Genomic DNA, 19,283 nt, shown 5'->3' with positions numbered 1-19,283 from the left:
TCCTTTAAACAACAAACAAACAATTTAAACTACATTATCGTGAAACTGACACATTTTGAAACATAATTACTAACATCTTATATATTAAAAAAAAGCTCTATGCACCACTCAGGAGCTCAAAATGTTAGTGATACTGAAATATTCCAGTTTTGATCCAGTAATTTGTATCTGTAGCAGTCCGATAGTGAAATCCCAGCAATGATCTTGAGAGGCGTTCTGACAGTAGGTGTTCAGATCTCACGGTGTTGAATCATTCGTCTGGAGATCCTGGGTCCAGCTCTCCGTCAGCTCACATTCATCCAGCAGACTAAGTAGCTGCTCCTCAGTAAGGTCTGGTGACTCATCCTGTTGGGCGGAGGCACACACAACATGTACATATGATTTAAACTATGTATGATTTTACACAGCAGAGTTAAATGCATATAGAATCGCAGGCAAGAATATGCACATGTGCAGTTGGCAGTATCAAAGTCACACGTCCCTTTCATAACAGAAGTCGCGTCAGAATATTCAGATATCTTTCAGCTTAACTGATGATATCTAATTAAAATCCTCCCTGACTTTTTTCCTGTTTTAAACATCCTTCACTTAGGCTTAAAACTCAGTTCTTGAAGAATCCGGACTCTGTCCTGTATTAATGCGTGACTGATGTGATAAACAGTGGCCGTTAATAATATTAGACTTCATCGCTGTGGTCGTCTCCTTTGCACAGTTGGAAGCTGTCCGGGGGAAAAACACATCCAGTTGGATATAACGGTTGTTTCTCTACTGATAAGTGGGACTCCTCACTGGCAGCTTTGTAGGGGTGCAAATAAGTTCAAGGAGAGAAGCCAACCTTCTTAAACTAGGTCATGAGGAAACTGGGTCAGAATTTATATAATTTCATATACAGAATCCAATCATAGGAGTGATGTGGTAATTGGCAACTGCAAGTGTTATTTCTGTTTTTCAAATTATATGGCTTGGTAAACTTTTAATTTCTTTATCATAATCATAAGGTGAGACATGACAAAATATCCTATGCGCGAGTGCTCATCTACAGTTGGCATCGCTCTGTGTGAGAATGATGTGCTCTATTTAGACAGCTGCAACTCAACTGTCAATTTGTTCCAATGATATCAACTTAGAACCTGTCTTTCATGACATAACGTGTCCAGGAAAGCCAGACCTTAAATCTCCGGGTTGAATAGTCATCAACGCCATCATTCTCTCAGCGCATGCACTTGTCCTTCGAGCTGTCAACGCACACTGAATAGAATGTCCTTGGCCTTAAATAAGGGATGTCCCGATCCAGTAATTCTCTCCCTGATCCTGATCCAGGTAGTCATTTATTACTCTGTCCATTTGGGTGCTGAACAGAACAAGCTGTTAACACAATATTGACATATCATCATCTTATTGTTTGAAAGGGACCGATTTAGTGTTAAGAAATGTTTACGTTTGAGTCCAACTGTCTAGTTCAAAATCCTCTCTCGTTTTAGCTCTGTTTTGGTCTTCACCATCAGGGAAATATCTGTCTCAGTAGCTGCTAAAAAGTACACTATGTTCACTCTCTAATCACTAACTTGTGTGTCGGCTGTTTTGAGGGTTGGTCACGAGGGTACAGAGGGTTTATCACAGCATTTTTGCTGAAAACAGCTACCTGCTGCGGATGTGCTAAGCTAAGCCAGGTAGTTAAGCATAGAAGACGAGAATAAGCTAGCCGGCTTTGTCTTGTTTTTGTACACATAAGATATAAAGTGTTGGTTAGTGAGCTTTGGAGATGTTGTGGGATTGAATTTATTAGGTTTGGACAGAGAATATTTCCCCCCGTTTCCAGACTTCATTCCAAAATAAGCTAACTGGCTTCTGGCGGTAGCTTCATATTTAACGTAGCCTACTGACCTGAGAGGGGTATTGATCTTCACATATAAACGTATTTTCCAAAATATCAAATTATTTATTTAGTATGACAGTGTTCATTAGTGCAGCCTGACATCTAGATACAAAACTCACTTCAGTTTTAATTAAAACACATTGTATTTGTACACACACACACACACATACAGCTTGCACCACAGTGTGACCCATCCTAAAGAAAATATTATGCCCAGGCAGTTGTTTTCACCTCTTGCCCCGCATCCCGCTGAGACACTCGGGACAAAATCACATTCCTGCGTCTCATCTCTCCGCACTAGCTGAAGCTAATACTTTTCATCGATCATCTGTATCCCTCCTCTGACTATAGACCACCCTCTGAAACTCTGCAGCCCCTCGCCAGGACCCATTTGCTGATATACGTACATCTCCACAAGACAATCCTGTCTATGTTCAAAGTTCTCCAGGATGTAATGACAACCCCTCAGGTCATGGCAGGTTGGGCCATGTTGCTCATGTTTGACCTTTGCAAATTACCCAGGCGCTACATATCATCTCCTACCAATGGGCGGCAGGAGACCACAGGCACCACAGCCACATTCCAGCCTTGATGCCCCCTGCAGCACTGCATGTTTTTGTCTTTTGATAATAAGGTAGCAGGACGTGGACCTTTTGCCTGTGGACTTTACCTTCACCTCTAAACGAGGAAGGAGGATGAACAAAGCCTGCGTGTATCCCCTTCCAAGTTTGATCTGCGTTAGGTTTTAGTGACACCCCACTGACAGAGATAAAAAAAGATTTGCTTAGAATGGCAACGGCAACATAAATGTGCACAGACATAAATGAGCCATTACTGCAACTTGAGATGTATGGAGGAAAAGAAAATTAGATCACTTGTCAATTACAGGCATGTCAGTGTTTGGGCGTTCATGAGTGGGGCAGTAAAAAAAAAAAAGGGCCCCACTGAGTATTATTGGCCAGAAATACCTTTACCCAGGACCAGCCTTCTTGGATATGGGAACTACATGTGAGATTAGTTAGACTTCCATACAGAGAGGAAAGAAAAAGAAAAAAGTGTTCCACTTCAGCTCTTTACAGACCAGGGTTTCCCAGCAGGCACCCCATTCACTTCAGTAAAACAGAGTAAAGAAGAGCTTCTAATACAGTAAAGAACACAAAAGAAATACCATGATATGTTTGATGGAGGTGGTTCCAGACAGTATCATTCTTCCATTAGGTTATCACTGAGACAGGAAAAATAATGTTGAGCATGGTTGGAAGTTTGTATGTGAGGCATTATTATTACCAGACTGATAACACTAATACACGGATGAATGGAGCATGTGAACATAAAACATTTGTTAGAACTTGACCAGCTTCTGTTTTTGAGCTTCCAGGACTGGCTCATTTACACTATGAGCCTTTTCTTGAACATACTGCATGAGAAAATGTAAATATGTACATTTGTGTTAGTTTTTTTTTGCACAGTCAAGGCAGTGTGCAGCTCTGGGAAACTGTTAAACTTGAGACTGGCTTTGGAGATATTCCCAGACATAGATCTTCTGGCACAAACATGTGAAATACAAGCAGGAGGTGGAGAATCAATACACTCAGACAGACAATTCCTATCTGGGGAAAGTTAGACAGCTTCAGGATCCTGACAGTTCTCTATCAACTATGTTAAACTAATACTGACATACAGAAATGGGAGAATGTAATTAAAACAAAACAAAAAACAAAACAAAAATGTGACCTATATTCATTAGGATAGCAATGTGCATTCAACCACAGCAGCATCCACAGGGCATTTTCAAGTCCCTCCTTCCAATATTTCTCCTTTGCTGCGTCACTGTTAAGAGAGCTGTTGGGCATATTTTGATTGATTTGCGTTTGAGCAACAAAATGTTTTTGACGTGCTTGTTCATGAACTGACACATTATTAAAATAATTATCTTTCATCCCACAAATTAATTAACCCACAAATGATAAGAACGGCTTTTGCTTCAGGCACATCGCTTCCCTTTCATTCGTACCTAAGTGCGAGATTGGCATCGTTCACGACTGACTCACCACTGGAGTCCGTGCGTCTTGTAGAAACACAACGTTTGAATCGTCCAGCTTGATATGTCTGCTGGCTTTTCTCAGATTTACTGCTCCAGTCCAGACATCTCGTGCTTCTCACTGTGTTCTTGCTCTCTGATGTCCAGACCCAGCAGTCTGTCTTCACCTGGCTTATAGCCACAAAAGGCCATGTGCCTATAAGCAAAGTGTAAGGGAGTACTTTTCGGGAAGTCTTTACAGTGTGTTCGCTATCATTTATCAGTGACATGCTGTTCCTTTTGGAATTGAATACAACCAATGGTGACGCTAGTTTAGTGTGTTGTTTGCCCTCCAGGCAGGGGAGTCCAGTTTCTCTAAGCAAAAAGATCACAATTCTTGGTAACTTGGTCCTGTATTAGTTTCCCACCTGAGGATGAATCTGACAAAGCCAAAACTGCTCAGGCCTCCAGCTATCTGCCCTACCATGGACCACCACCTCTGTAAGGCTCACTGTTGGCTCCCGACGCTACCGTACACATAGGGTGCATGACAGGGTTACCACAAGCGTGGGCTGCTCAGCTTTCAAGGTCGCTGGCTTCAGTCTCATACCTCTGCTTTATCGGCCAAAGACCCAGGAGACAGTGTCTCCACTAGGAAGGAATTCTCTTCATTACAATCATTATGTGGTCCTGTTCAGAGACCAACTCACTATACTCACGTTCTGCTATATAGTACACAAATGACATCACTTGTCAATGTCAGATATTGTAACATGGATCATTTGCCCCAGGGTCTCTCTGAGGTAACTCATTAACGTCAGTCTTTAGTGATTCCTGGCTTAATCCCAATTATCCTCATTTTACCCCGTAGCTTCACACATTGTTACCTGCACATTCACTGTATGAAAACAGTGTGCACTTGGACACACCCCGAGAGTCGTTGTGCAAGTTTACACTTCTATCTGCTTGTTTTGATTGGGACCAACATGAAAATATACCATCCAGCTAACTTGGAATTAAGTGAGGTTTAATAAGGCTGTGAAAACGGCCTATTTAACGTGGGAGTCAATGAGAAAACACTCTGTTTTGGTACCTGCCCTTAGTGGCCACTCACAGTGAACTGCCTTTTTTGTCACTTCTGCATTGGATGCTGGTATAATTTGCTATGGTTGGGGCTTGTGAAAAAGGTGTAAAACCGATCTTGTATCATCGTTCGTAAGCCACACAGAGCTTTAACGAAGCACACAGCAGAAGTTGACAGCTACTGACACAGTAGACGTTATTTCCGCAAACATAATAGTAAGCATCTGAAAAGACTTAGACATACTTATCAATCTTAATTAAAGATATTATCATTTAAGTATGATAAACTTTCAGAAATTCAGTTTAGAATAGTTGCATGACATGACTGCCATTGATATGGCCACACCCAGACAGTCCTGTCAAACATTTTAGACAGTAACATTTTTTTTTTTTTTTTCAACTAAGTCTTATAATATTTATTAACATTTATTTTCAATCAGATTTTTGTAAAAGCTTATTGAGACAGTCAACTTTGATATCATACGTTGATTTTTACCATTTGAGACCAGGTTTCCAGAGGCTTTAAATAAAAACAGTGTGGTTTAAAACTACCAATGTATGTGGTAGTGCTACCAATGTATGTCTAGTTTAAAACTAGAATGTACCAATGTGTGTGTTACAAATACCTTCTATGTAACAAAAAGATCTATGGCCATGAGGGGGAGTACCTCTTTTTTCCCCGCCACTCATCAGAGGCAGTGACACACAAAGAGCGGAGACTATTGTGGAGAATCTGTCTCCATTTCAGGAGAGCAGAAAGTGGCTAACAAGAGCAGACAGCGTGACAGGCTAACAGCCAGTAGCCATGGATGGAATGAAGTAGGGAAGAGGGTGAGACAAGCTGGGAGAGAAAGAATCTCTCCCTTCCACGTCTCCTCTTTTCTGGCGAACCCGAACGGCCTTCCGTGGAAAAAGGGTTCTGATTGCAGAGTTGGCACGGCAGGCGGGTTTCAAAAGTTTGACAACTAAATATATTATAGTGCTAATGTTTTTACGGCTAATGCAGCTACATAAATTTAGTGAGAATCAAATAGTAATGCCGAGACATCTGCTGCAATAAATCTGTCGAGGATAAAAAGCAGATTTTTGTTCAGACCATATGCAGACCTACAGTGATTGGATTCCTAATATCAGATCAAATCATTGAGGCCAGGGCTTCCGGTTTGGACCTAAAATGGAGTAGTCGCAAGTCCAACGCGCTCCGTATTTTATATTGATATACATTGATTAGCCACAACATTTTATTATTCCGGCTGCACAACGAAGCAATTTTTCATATTGGAAAACTAACCGTAAGCACAATGGCGACTAAAAGTCAGAAAAAAGCATCCAAAGCCGCAGTTCAAAATTTAGCTAGCCCTGCACTCAGACAAACGCTCATGGCCGGTGCTAATGCTAACGCTGCCGCGGCTGCCACACGACCATCAACCCCACCGAGCACTCCAGCAGAGCAGCCAACGGAGAGCGCTCTTCTAAAGCTGATAAAAGCCGAGATGGGCATTTCTCGTCAACAACTGGGTGATATAATCAAGAAGGAGATGGCTAGTCTCCACGCTGAAATTAAAGAAGACATAGAAGCCCTTCGGCAGGACACCAAAGCTGATATCGCCTCTCTAAAAACGGAATTCCGAGCCGAGATGTCTTCTCTGCGCTCAGCGCAGACCGAGACGGCCACCACTATACGGGATATCGAGGGCGCGCTCAACCGACATGATTCTAGCATTGCCGGGCTGGATAAAACCATATTGGATCTCAAACAAGAGGTGGTGAAACTGAAAGACCGGAATGATGACTTGGAGAACAGAAGCCGCCGTCAAAATCTGAGGATCATTGGAATACCCGAGGGTGTTGAAAATGGAAAGCCCACCGCATTCATGGCTTCGTTTTTCGCCGGCGTTCTGGGCGACGAGATAACTGATCCTTTGGTGCTGGACCGCGCTCATAGATCCCTGGCTCCTAAACCCAAATCCGGCGACCGTCCCAGACCCATGATAGTGCGGCTGCACTACTACGCGGACAAGGAAAAGATTCTCCAAGTATCCAGGAATAAGGGTGAGCTCAAATTCAGAGGGGCAAGGGTGCATATATTCCCAGACATGAGCGCCGAGCTTAGCCGCCGCAGAGCGGCGTTTACCCCAGTCAAAGCCAAACTCAGAGAGGCGGGCATCACATACGGTCTCTACCATCCAGCGGAGCTGCGTCTTGTCCATGACGGAGTTTCACATTCCTTTAAAGCACCCGCGGATGTGGAAACATTCCTTGCCAAACGCACTCGTGCCTCTTTGGAGACGTAAACAAACAAAGATAGACGCTGCGGTTCCCTGTGCTGTATGCTGATTCCTCACGCTAGACTATAACCTACGTAAGGTTCATACTTTTAGTTTTTTCCTCCCGGTTTCATTATTTTCTTATGGAGATGGAAGGAAGAAAGGAGATTTTATTATGGACCGTGAATGGAGAGACTATTATTTGTTATCACCAGTAGAGGGCAGTCGGCATCTACCTACCAGTTTGGCTGGCGCACATCTTCACCAGGTATCAGCATGTTATGTTTTCCTTCTTCAATTTGAACATGTTGCCGATAAAGAACATACCCACGGTTCAGAAGGGCCAGAAAAATGTACAGGTATATTCGATCACTTATCTTGCTAATTTTATTTTTATTTTTTCCCTGCTATGGCCACTTTTCTTTTCTTTTTTTTATTGCATTTGAACGTTGTCAGTGGTGGGTATTATGTTATTTTATTTTATAAGTTGTGACTACAAAAACGTATGTAAAAGGAGCAGCGTTTCTATGGTTAACTGCTTATGGCAGCAAAATGGAAAGTTACCAAGTGTATCCAGGGTTTTTTACCTCTCGTTTGGGGAGGGGTAAGTTGTTCTTTGGGTTGGGAGGGTGTGGGTGGGGGGAACTTTGTGTTTTATGTTTATACACTTCTTTACTCTTTTAGCTTGAATGTGTGTGTGGCAATGTCATTTTCAAAATGCTGTAACATCCTTCAATACCCTACTAACCCCTGATGAGCATGGTTGATTGTTTGCAGCAAAGGAATAATGGCTGACAATATTACAGTAAATTGTATTAGTTGGAACACCAAGGGCCTAAATCATATTATTAAGCGTAACAGGGTACTGTCCCATTTAAGAAGTCTGGATGTTAATATTGCTTTTCTCCAAGAAACTCATCTCAGGACCTCTGACCATAACAGACTGCGTAAAGGATGGGTGGGGCAATTATATCATTCAATCTTTGAGGGGAAATCTAGGGGTGCTGCTATTCTTATTAACAAGAATACTCCTTTCATCATGCAAAAGGTTACTGCAGACCATCTGGGAAGATATGTCGTGGTCACAGGTACCCTGTATAATGTGCCTTTAATCTTAGCCAATGTTTATGCCCCAAACTGGGATGATGTGCAGTTTATGAAAAAATTCTTGTCCTCATTACCTTGTTTAAATACACACAGGCTTATTTTAGGGGGGGATTTCAACTGCGTATTAGACCCAATACTGGATCGCTCCTCTAACACCAACTACAATATATCAAAATCAGCCAGGACGATTAATGCTTTTCTACAAATGTATAATATGTCTGAACCCTGGCGCTCCTTGTATCCCAATTCTAAACATTATTCATTTTTTTCCCCAGTACATAACTCCTACTCCCGCATTGATTACTTTTTAATTGATAACCAGCTAATGCCCTCGGTTAAGGACTGCAGATATGAGGGCATTGTCATCTCTGACCATGGGCCCGTGGTTTTACAAATATCTTTTCCAAAGAAGTCTGCTCGGCGTCCTTGGCGTTTTAGTAATATTTTGCTTGGGGATGAATCATTTGTTAAGTGTATTAATACGCAAATCGATATTTTCTTGTCCATAAATGATACGTCAGATGTTAGTAAATCCACCCTCTGGGAATCCCTAAAGGCTGTTTTAAGAGGGGAGATTATCTCTTATGCCTCCTGGGAAGCCAGGTCGAGAAAACTACGTCTTAAAGACCTTTCCGACCAAATTAAACAATTGGATTATAAGAACTCAATTGCTCCCACGCGTGATTTTTTAAAGGACAGATTGACTCTGCAGACAGAATTTGACCTAATAACTACCCGCCATACAGAACAGCTCCTCCTCCAGTCTCGATCGAGGTTATATGAACATTCTGATAAGGCTGGCAAGTTCCTGGCTCAACAGGTTAGACAGTCTATGACCTCTACTCTCATTACAAACATCCGAAAACATGATGGTCAGATTTCTAATGATGAGCAGGAAATTAATGATGAATTTAAGAGGTTTTATTCATCTCTTTATACTTCTGAGGTGATATATGACCCTTCTAAACTTGAACTTTTTTTTCAGAACTTAAATCCACCTCAAGTTAATGTATTATTAATGGAGCAATTGGAAAAACCTTTGTCTAAGGAGGAAATTAGAGCAGCCCTTTACAGTATGCAGAATGCAAAAGCTCCAGGCCCTGACGGATTTACGTTAGAATTTTTGAAAAAATTTGGAGATAAGTTATTGCCAATCTTGTTGTCAGTTTTTGAGGAGTCCTTTGTCGAAGGCCACCTTCCACCAACCCTTTGCCAGGCCTCTATTTCTGTTTTACTGAAAAAGAATAAGGATCCCCTGAATTGTGGGTCATTTCGTCCTATCTCGCTCCTGAATGTGGATTATAAATTGTTGGCTAAGGCCTTGGCTCACCGTCTAGAGATCATCCTCCCTTCGATTATTTCACCTGACCAAACTGGTTTTATTAAAAAACGCCTCTCTTTTTTTAATATTCGTAGACTTTTAAACATCATACATTCCACAGATGATCAACAGTTGCCCGAGGCAGTTATCTCTTTAGACGCTGAAAAGGCGTTCGATAGAGTGGAATGGGGTTACTTATTTTGGTGTCTAGACAAATTTGGTTTTGGTCCGAAAATCATTTCTTGGGTAAAATTGCTATATAACTCTCCAACTTCATCAGTGCGCACTAATAACACCAACTCCCAATTATTTCCATTACAACGCGGGACAAGGCAAGGATGCCCGATTTCCCCACTTTTATTTGCTATAGCTATTGAGCCCCTTGCAATGGCAATACGCTCCTCTCCTGAGATTTGTGGTATTGTAAGAGGGGGTAAGGAACATAAAACTTCATTATATGCTGATGATCTGTTACTATATATAACTGATCCACAGAACACCTTACCCCATATTATGAAGTTATTAGGCCACTTCAGCAGCATCTCTGGGCATAAGATTAATGTTTCAAAAAGTGAGCTTTTTCCTGTCAACTCTGCCGCTAAGTCCATCTCCTTTAATTCCTGTCCTTTTAAGGTGACATCTGACAACTTCACCTACCTAGGGGTGGTTGTTACGCGTGGCTTTTCTGACCTTTTTAAGCTTAATTTTGTTCCCCTTCTTGAGAGCTCTAAAATTGCCTTCAATAAATGGTCCATGCTTCCTCTCTCTTTAGCAGGAAGAATTAATCTAATTAAAATGAACACATTGCCCAAATTCCTCTACCTTTTCCAAACTATACCAATCTTTATCAACAAATCTTTCTTTTCACACCTAAATAAGATTATATCTGACTTTATTTGGAATAAGAAGCCACCCCGTATCCGTAGGGAATTTTTGCAGAGACCAAGATCAATGGGTGGTATGGCATTACCGCATTTCCAATTATACTATTGGGCAAGCAACCTCAGAGCTATGGCATATTGGCTTAAAAACTACATCGACAATGAGACTCCTGCCTGGGTTCAGATAGAGACCACTGCCTGTTTGCCATCGTCCCTCCCTGCTTTATTGTATTCTGCAATGCCTTTCACTCCAAGCTATGTTTCAAGTGCCCCCTTAGTACATCAGTCTTTACGTATATGGGCTCAAGTGCGAGGACACTTTGGTTGGCAGGCTGGCTCACTCTGGGCCCCGATTGCGTCTAATCATCGATTTGCCCCTTCATTCCATAATGACTATTTCTCTGCCTGGCAAAAGAAGGGTATCATTTCATTTAAAGATATGTACATAACAGGTGTTTTTGCTTCATTCGAACAGCTCAAAACTAAATTCAATCTACGGAATGTACATTTCTTTAGTTATTTACAGGTTAGGGACTGGGCACGTAACAATACAGGAACATTCCCTACAATCCCCCAGCCTCAACCTATGGATAGTCTCTTCCCAGCAGACCCAGAGCTCAGGGGCACAATATCTGTTATATATACAAAACTTTCTTCTGTGCAATCAGCGTCTCTGGATGCATTGAGAGCGGCGTGGCAGGCTGATCTGAATGTACAATTTACAGATGTTGAGTGGTCGAATGTTTTTTTAAGAATACATTCTTCATCTATATGTGCTAGACATGGCTTGATCCAGTTTAAAGTGGCACACAGACTCCATCTCTCTAAAGCCAGAATCTCAAAAATGTATCCATCAAGTGATAGTTCATGCAACAGATGTAAAAATTCACCTGCAACACTAGCTCATATGTTCTGGCTTTGCCCGAAACTCGCTAGTTACTGGTCCTCTATTTTTGACGCTCTATCCAAGATACTTAAGAGACCAATAGCTCCGAACCCACTTACAGCCGTTTTTGGCATTCAATGTGAGGGTGATCATCTGCTTAGAGCACAATCAAACTGTATTGCCTTTGTCACTCTTATAGCCAGAAGATTAATTTTACTTAATTGGAAGCAGGCTACTCCACCCTCCTTTAAACACTGGATTAGGGACACACTACAATTTCTGAAGCTTGAAAAGTTAAGATTTGCTTTAAAGGGTTCAAAGGACAATTTTAGCAATGTTTGGCAGCCTTTCATTACATATCTGCTTGACCAGCTCTAAGGATGTACACATTTATTTTTTAATTTTATATGTATTTTGCTATGGATCCCAATAACTCCAAACTGTGCACACACACTTTTTTTTTTTTTTTTTTTTGTCATTGTTTGTTTTATTGTTATTATAATAATCATTGATTATTGATTTATTTTTGTCTGTTTGTCTTTGGGGATAAAAAAAAAAAAAAAAAAATTGTTACATTTGTAAAATGATGTTTTGCTATATTGTGAAAAATCAATAAACAAAGTGGTAAAAAAAAAAAAAAAAAATCATTGAGGCCAGTCTTAAACATTTTAGTAGTGCTGTTTATCTGGCACAATAGGGATAAATCAAAGCATAATCGTTCTGATTAGTAGTTGCACAATATGAATGAATGATAAATGATGCCGACCTGATTAGACAAAGTATTCCCTGCTCAAACCATCCTGTCTTACTGTAAACGTTAGGATGGTCCTTCCTTTTGCAGTTGATCTTGGAAAACAGCCAAAGGAGGTTGCAGGAAGACTAGCACCGGATCAGCCCTTGAGTTGTCACAGATTTTTCAACAGTTGAAAATAAATGACCCTTGTGTGAACCTGTGTTATCACTTCTTTCTGGAAAAGTTTTTCTTTCTTTTTTTAATGCAGTTCCAAAGAAATGCATCATTAACAGAGAACAATGGCAGTCATAGCAATAACCTTTATAGATGAAAAGGCCAAGACCGTGCTGCGCAGGCAAATACTATTAACTGCGGACGAAAAAAGAAACTGGAATATCAAAGGTGAGGGGAGAGATTCTTTGGCAAAGAGAGGAATTTCACTGGAATGACAAAGATGAAAGGGCTCAGATGTGAATCCGACACAACGCAGCTTTTGTTTAAGAGATGAATCAATAAATACGACACACTGGAAATCAATCATACCGAAGTACAGTATGAGAGACGATCTGCAGGTAGTGCTACTATGTACGAGGATAACCTTTTGGAACATTTTCCACTATACAATAAATGCTCCATGCCACCATGAAGTTAATATACAGAATAAGTATGTGTGGAGCTATGTCCAGGAGGCCATTAGCCTTGCTTCCAGTCTTAATGCAAAACTCAGCTAACATCGTTCAATCTTATCATCTAGCCCTTGATATAAAGAAAATAAGTACATCTCACAAAAGGATTAATTAATTAATACTTACTAGTACTATATTGTAAGCAATAGAGGAATACTTGCTCTATCTAAAAGGATGTTGGCCATTCTAGAATTGCTCAAACTTTGATCTAAAACCAGCTGAGTTGGTCGACACTTTATTTACAACTTTATGAGTATAGTGGAGCTGTGCAAAATGTTATACAAATAGATTTTTTTCCAACCACAAAACAATCGCAGTAAGATTGTACACATTTGATGATGACACTCATGACTCATGACACTAAATATAATACAGTGACACACAGCTTAATGCAAAAAGTGTCTAGCTACACAAGTAGTTAAAAAGAGACTGGTGGTTTCGAAGTTTTGAGATCATGATGAGAGAATACTTTCCTAAAATGAAACTTGGCTTGATAAGCAACAAGACATTCAATTGTGTCTCCTTAATTAGGCTAGAAATAGGTTTGGGTTGCACTTCATGTTGCCCAGTTTGATGTAAGGGTGTGGCCGCCACTTTATGCTTTTTAATTACCTCAATGCATGTGAGCAAGAAAGGCATCTTTTATGTTTAAATCTGGCATATGTACATCATGTTGTGGTTCTCCAGTGAGTTAACTGATGTGTTAACATATTTGAGTGAAGAAGAAAACCCATTCAAACAACAACAAAGTCAAACCACTACATTTATCGCAAATCTTGCGAAAGCCATAAATGTCAGAGAGCAGAAATCAGCACTTTACACCTTTGTTCTTTTCGCATTCTTGCGTTGTGCCTTTAGTTACAGAGTTTGGGGAAAGAGAGACACATCTGTGGCTGTAACTCTGTAGCAGCTCCTAAAACTAGACAGGGCTCAATGGTTTCTAGGGAACACCATGGAGCGTGGACATCAAATCTCAGCGAAGAATGCTATAAAGCAACTATCTTCGCCCTCCGATCACACCAGCGTACAAAGCGAAGCAGAGGAAGATATTTGACTACTCATTCAAAACAAATGCAAATCAAAACTTAAAAGTTTTTCATCAAAAAATAGTAAACTGCAAAGTGAATGTAAGTGAAAAATGAGAGGATGGAAATTGAGAAAAAGAGGGAAAAGTGTGGGCCTGCAGGGATACAAATAATGCATATGATGTCACTGTCCCCTTGTGAGACTAACTGAGAATGATGAGCTGTGCATTTGTGAGGAATTTCTCATACACATTTTAATATGTGTTATAATGCACATCAGAGAATGTGTGTGTGTGTGTGTGTGTGTGTGTGTGTGTGTGTGTGTGTGTGTGTGTGTGTGTGTGTGTGTGTGTGTGTGTGTGTGTGTGTGTGTGGAAGGAAGAAAATCTGCTTTGAACTCACAGTCATCTCTTGGCCTTGGCCCAGGATCTCCAGCTGTTGTTGGATCTCTTGGAGCCTCAGCTCCTGCCCTCTCCTCTCCTTTATATCCTGCAGGACCTTCTCTCCTGGCTGCCGGTCCCCGACCTCTGAGCCACGACCCTGATACCCCCCCCCCAAAAAAAAGGTTCTCACGGGGAACAAACAATTCTTCTCACACGCTGCACCCTCAGTTTATAGCGGGTCACTCTGAAACTGTTAAATAGGGCTTAAAACCATATAACACTTCATCTCAAATCAATTGAGTGAAAGTTTTCCATTCCTTTAAAACCCTTGAGTCACGGTATGCTTATCTCTATTAAAACGTCATTGCGGCGGTATGTCCTAAAGATTTAGAGGGTTCTGGTCCTGCTTCTCCTGCACAGTGTAAAATCAGGTACTCATTATATGACCTGAGAAAGCCCTATACTTTAGCTACAGTCCACATGGGGTCCAGCATAAATCACACATGCATCGCATCCACGTGTAGTCGAGCACTGGGTTGGTTTAAAAAAAAAAAAAAAAAAAACATTGAACCACAAGCTGCGTCTAAAAGCAAACTTTGAAGATAGTTCAGGAAGAAGTGGGGGGAATTCATGCCTGGAGGAGCATCTATAGGCTGATAAGTGAGAGGTGTGTCTGTCTGACCACAGGATGGATTTGTTTCAGTAGAGAGAGAATGATCCCAAAGAATTCACCAGATTCATATACTGTATCACACATTCACAGATACTGAATTCATAATTTAAGATGAAGAAATAGCCTCTGCCGGACGATGTATGGCGCTGAAAAGGTAGCATGTGTGAGGCAAATCTCAAAACTGTTAATATCCTCCCCCAGGAACAATACTGTAGAGACTGACCGTAGAATGACCCATGACAGTGTCATACTTGGACCCCTCAAAATACACAGCTGCTCTATAAATGCAGCAGCTATGTCGACAAATGTGTTGGGTCTGAAAGGAAGTTGTAAGTGTCATTCCAGCGCCATGTGGTTGAAATCTCCATCTCTCTTGGATAGTCTGTATGCCAGGCAGCCGTATGCATGTTCTGATAACGTTTTATCTTTCATAAAATGTTGACATCGCAATTTAGGGGCATGCCTATAGCAAAATAAGCTTACTGTATAAATGCGGGATAGAGCAGAAACTGTAAACTTAAACGCAGAGTTAGAAAATCTATTTATGACACTGATGACTGAATTTAATCGAAGTTAACAGAGGCGAGTTAGATAAAGTTGAACCAGTCTGCTGTGAGGAATGAATGCTTCAGAACGTGTTAAAAAGCAACAACAGACATGCTTACTGGATATTGCATTTAACTGAACAATACTAGTGTGATAATATTTCAGTCTTGGTAAAAACAAGAATCTCCTCTTCCCAATGGCGTGTGGCCTCACCTACAAGTGCCCTCCATCTGCCCCTATAAGGAAATAATGACAGCTTCTATCTGGAGCCTCTTTTAAGTGGTCGTTACTGGAGCCCTTCAGTGAAGACTCCCTCACCCAGGCTACAAACGCCAGGACCAGACTCCTGTCATGCACCAGAGTGAAGAACACAGCGATCCAACCAGGAAAAATAAAAATGAAAGTCTAGCTTTATACCGCCATCCTCACACCACTAAATGCATGTTGCTAAAAAAAACGCACAGATCTTTGGGAGAAACTGTTTATTTCATTTGGAAACGACAGTTGACCTATTTTTTGAGAACTATAGACTACAAAAATTTGCAACTGTCTGATAGGCTTAGTGGCTATAAAGCTATCACTGACTAAAAGGTTGAATGAATTTGGCATGTGTGTCACATCTTCTTTATTTTTTTTTCCTGAACCAATTCTATGTGGCTAAATTAACACCATGTGAATTATAGTGAGCGTAGGGGGAAAGCACAAAGTCTCTCTTGTATAAACCTCACTCATTTGAGCCAATTACAGCAGAGATAGATGGTCCACTTTTACACAGCCTTCTGGCTTTAACCCCCTCTTCACTTTATCTCTGTCTTGCACCCTGATTTTCCATTTTGTTGAAAGCAGCCTTGTATTAGCTCAGTTACAACAAAGGAAAATTGAGCAAAGCTGGGAGGTTTATAGTGTTCTGAAATACTGTATGCCACAACTAGCAACTCAAGAGACACCCCTCTTGAAGTTCCAATATTCCCTTTCTTTCTCTCCCACTGAAACCATTGACCAATAATTAGACTAATTCCCACATTTGTGAATAAAAACAAAGTACAGCTGAGGCTGATTGGAAAGTCATTACTTTAGCAGGTATTTGGTCTTAAATTGAAGTATATTTTGACTTGATAATGGTGCTACACGAGTATTAGAATCACAAAAGTGTCTACGTTGCATCTTGAGGGCAACATAAACGTATGTTCTTAATTTCATGGCAATTATTCTAAAGCTGAGGTATTTTGCTCAAATCCACAAATGTCATCCTCATGGTGGCAATAGAGAAAATGTCACCGTCTAAAAATCATGATAAGTACAAACATGTTGTACAAATCCATCCGATAGATGTGCACATGTTTTACAGAGTAAGTGAAAAAACTTACTGGTGATGCTATATGTAAAGTCAGGAGATCACCCAAAAAGTAATTTGTGTGACAATTGAAAGTTGTATGAGATCCTAAGTGTGAAACTGGCAAAGGGTTAATTTTCTGTTTCGTAAAGAATGACTTATTATTTGCAGTGCTTTTTCCACAGTGTTTCTCAAAATGAAATTGATTAAGCAGCAACAAATAAATAAGCTGAACAAGTTAAGATACATTTCCAAGGCATCGGCAAAGCTATACAAAAGATTAGTCTCGCCATCCAAATTGGAGTAATGATTCACTTCTTGGAGAAAACTAAGGGAATAAAGTTTCTTGACCTTAATAGACTCCAGCGATTGTCCTAATACATTACAGTTTTACATTACAGTACAGCTTCTTCCCAGAGAATGCGTGACAGCTTCAACTCAGTGTGAGGTTAGATTGAGTGACTTCCAAACAGAGCAAAGGGAGTTTACTTTATATAACTTGTCAAACACAATTATCTTTTAGGGAAAAAGTATGTCAGCCCACTGATGAAATATCAAACGAATGCTTCGGAATCTGATGTTGCATTAGTGTCACAAGTTGATACGAACAGCACCATATTACACTGACTGCCAAGTGCAGCTTGAACGCAGAATGAATGTTATTCAAACAGAGATCAGAGGTAATTCCTGCATGATGACAACTCCTAAGGAGCTGTCCTTGTTTCACCTCATGGTTCAGATTACGCTTCGTCACAATGCGAAAAAATAAGATAATTATTTGCAACCGCCAGGTGCAAAACCATCATTAGTAGGTTATTTACATGACTGTCAGAGAACTTTAGTGACTTTGGCATGCATTTTACATTCATTAACTAGTTGTTAATATCATGTGGTAAATTTTATGATTTCAAAAAGAAGAAAAAAACATTCCATTGAGTGTTAAGCAGCTGCAGTGGTTTACGGATGATCCGTTGTTGTCCAAAGTAAAAAAAATAGTCCATCAAAAAAAATAGCGGGGATTATATCATGCTCATAATTCAAAACAAATCTTGGATGCATAACTCGCAACAATACTGAGTGTGCCGTGTGTGGATGTTCCCATTGAAAGGAATGTGTATAATTATAGTGCGTCAATCATATTGATTTGTTTAACAGTGGAGGGAGCCATTGACATTAGGGGCCTGGAGCTTGTTCTCTTGCTCCAATGTTGGTTGGTTACATCTGTGGTGCCATTTTCCAGATAACAGCTGGATCCTCTCATGTAAACGCATTCTCAGACACATCCCCTAGGCAGCAGGAAAACAATACAAATTAATAGGTCACCCCCTCAAGTAAGTAAGAACCCATAATTCTTCTCTTGTATCCTGCTATATGTGCGTTATAGATATGACAACATGGTGTATACCAGCTCACTGTCTGCTTCAGGTTTTTTCTTACATTAGGCGTTTAGGAGGACTGCCTGCCTGAAGTCAGACCAGTCATTTCCGGAAGAGCTTGACGACCTTGTTCACACACTCAAGACAAACTAAATAAGAACAACATGCTCTGAGGCATCTACTCCAAGAAAGTGTCAACACTAAAAATCATAATTGCTACTGTGCACTCCCAACAAACTAATTGGAACTAGCTGAAATATAAACTAGATGGACAAACTATGTGTAGTACAAAGAGAAATAAATGGATACGTGCAAGCACTTCTTTGCAAACGCGTTGTAAATAATTGGACAAATCAACCTTAGGAAAAAATGCTCAATGGGTTTTTTTTCCTTAAAAAACACTAGCCAACATTTCCGCATGCAGTAGCCACAGAATGGCTCGTTGGGGATGACTCTGGAGTTACACATTAATATCTGTCAGTCATATTTAATCACTAAGTCATAAATACGTCTATACAAATGATGAAAACAGTTTGTTTTTGTTTTCCACTGAGTAACCAGTTTATTTGGTCATCTCGTGCGGTCCAATTGATATTAGATTTATTACAAAGATGTACCTGTTTATTGGTAACTCAGTATGACTTCTTCCATCTAGTTATCTAGGAATTCATTCCTATTGGCTGGGAAATAAACTTGTGTTTCCTGAAAATACATATTATCAAGGACCTTTGTCTAGGGACACTCACTGCTGTTATGATGGATGGGAGCATGCCATATTGAGTCACTTTTAGATGGCTGTTGTTGATCAGAAAAGCACGCTCCCCTCTTTCTCTTTCCGTGTCCCCCGCATCTCTCTGCACATCTGAAGTAGAGTAGGAGTTTGGGTTGTGCCACGTGGACCCAGGCCACCTGCCAAGGCATGACCACAAGCCTTGCAACGAGCACTCTCTGTGAGAGCTTGGGAGTAAGCTGTTCTGAAGCTACGTCTCAGAGCACTTTGATTCTCCTTCTCTTGTATTCTCTCCTGTGTCCCTCATACAGACTTTTTTCCCAGCAATGGCCTGTGGTCATCTGCCATGTTCTGAAG

The 19,283-nt window shown here is 40.6% G+C and overlaps 1 protein-coding gene across 1 annotated transcript in view; it reads right to left on the bottom strand.

Moving 5' to 3' along the window:
- Positions 1-218: 218 nt before the first annotated feature.
- The window catches only part of fsip1 (fibrous sheath interacting protein 1), a gene marked incomplete at its 5' end in the record, with an annotated part of 29,592 nt that continues 10,527 nt past the window's right edge, over positions 219-19,283 (bottom strand). Inside the window, 2 exons of the mRNA XM_080042703.1 lie at positions 219-345; positions 14,288-14,425. Coding sequence (XP_079898829.1) covers positions 238-345; positions 14,288-14,425 — 246 coding nt within the window. The 3' untranslated portion in view covers positions 219-237. The remainder of the gene's footprint in view (positions 346-14,287; positions 14,426-19,283) is intronic.

The sequence above is a fragment of the Ammodytes marinus genome (assembly GCF_949987685.1).
Source record: "Ammodytes marinus genome assembly, chromosome: 15".
In the NCBI taxonomy this organism is placed as follows: domain Eukaryota; kingdom Metazoa; phylum Chordata; class Actinopteri; order Uranoscopiformes; family Ammodytidae; genus Ammodytes; species Ammodytes marinus.
Note: the sequence above shows the minus strand (reverse complement) of the source record. Positions and strands in the feature narration are given on the sequence as shown.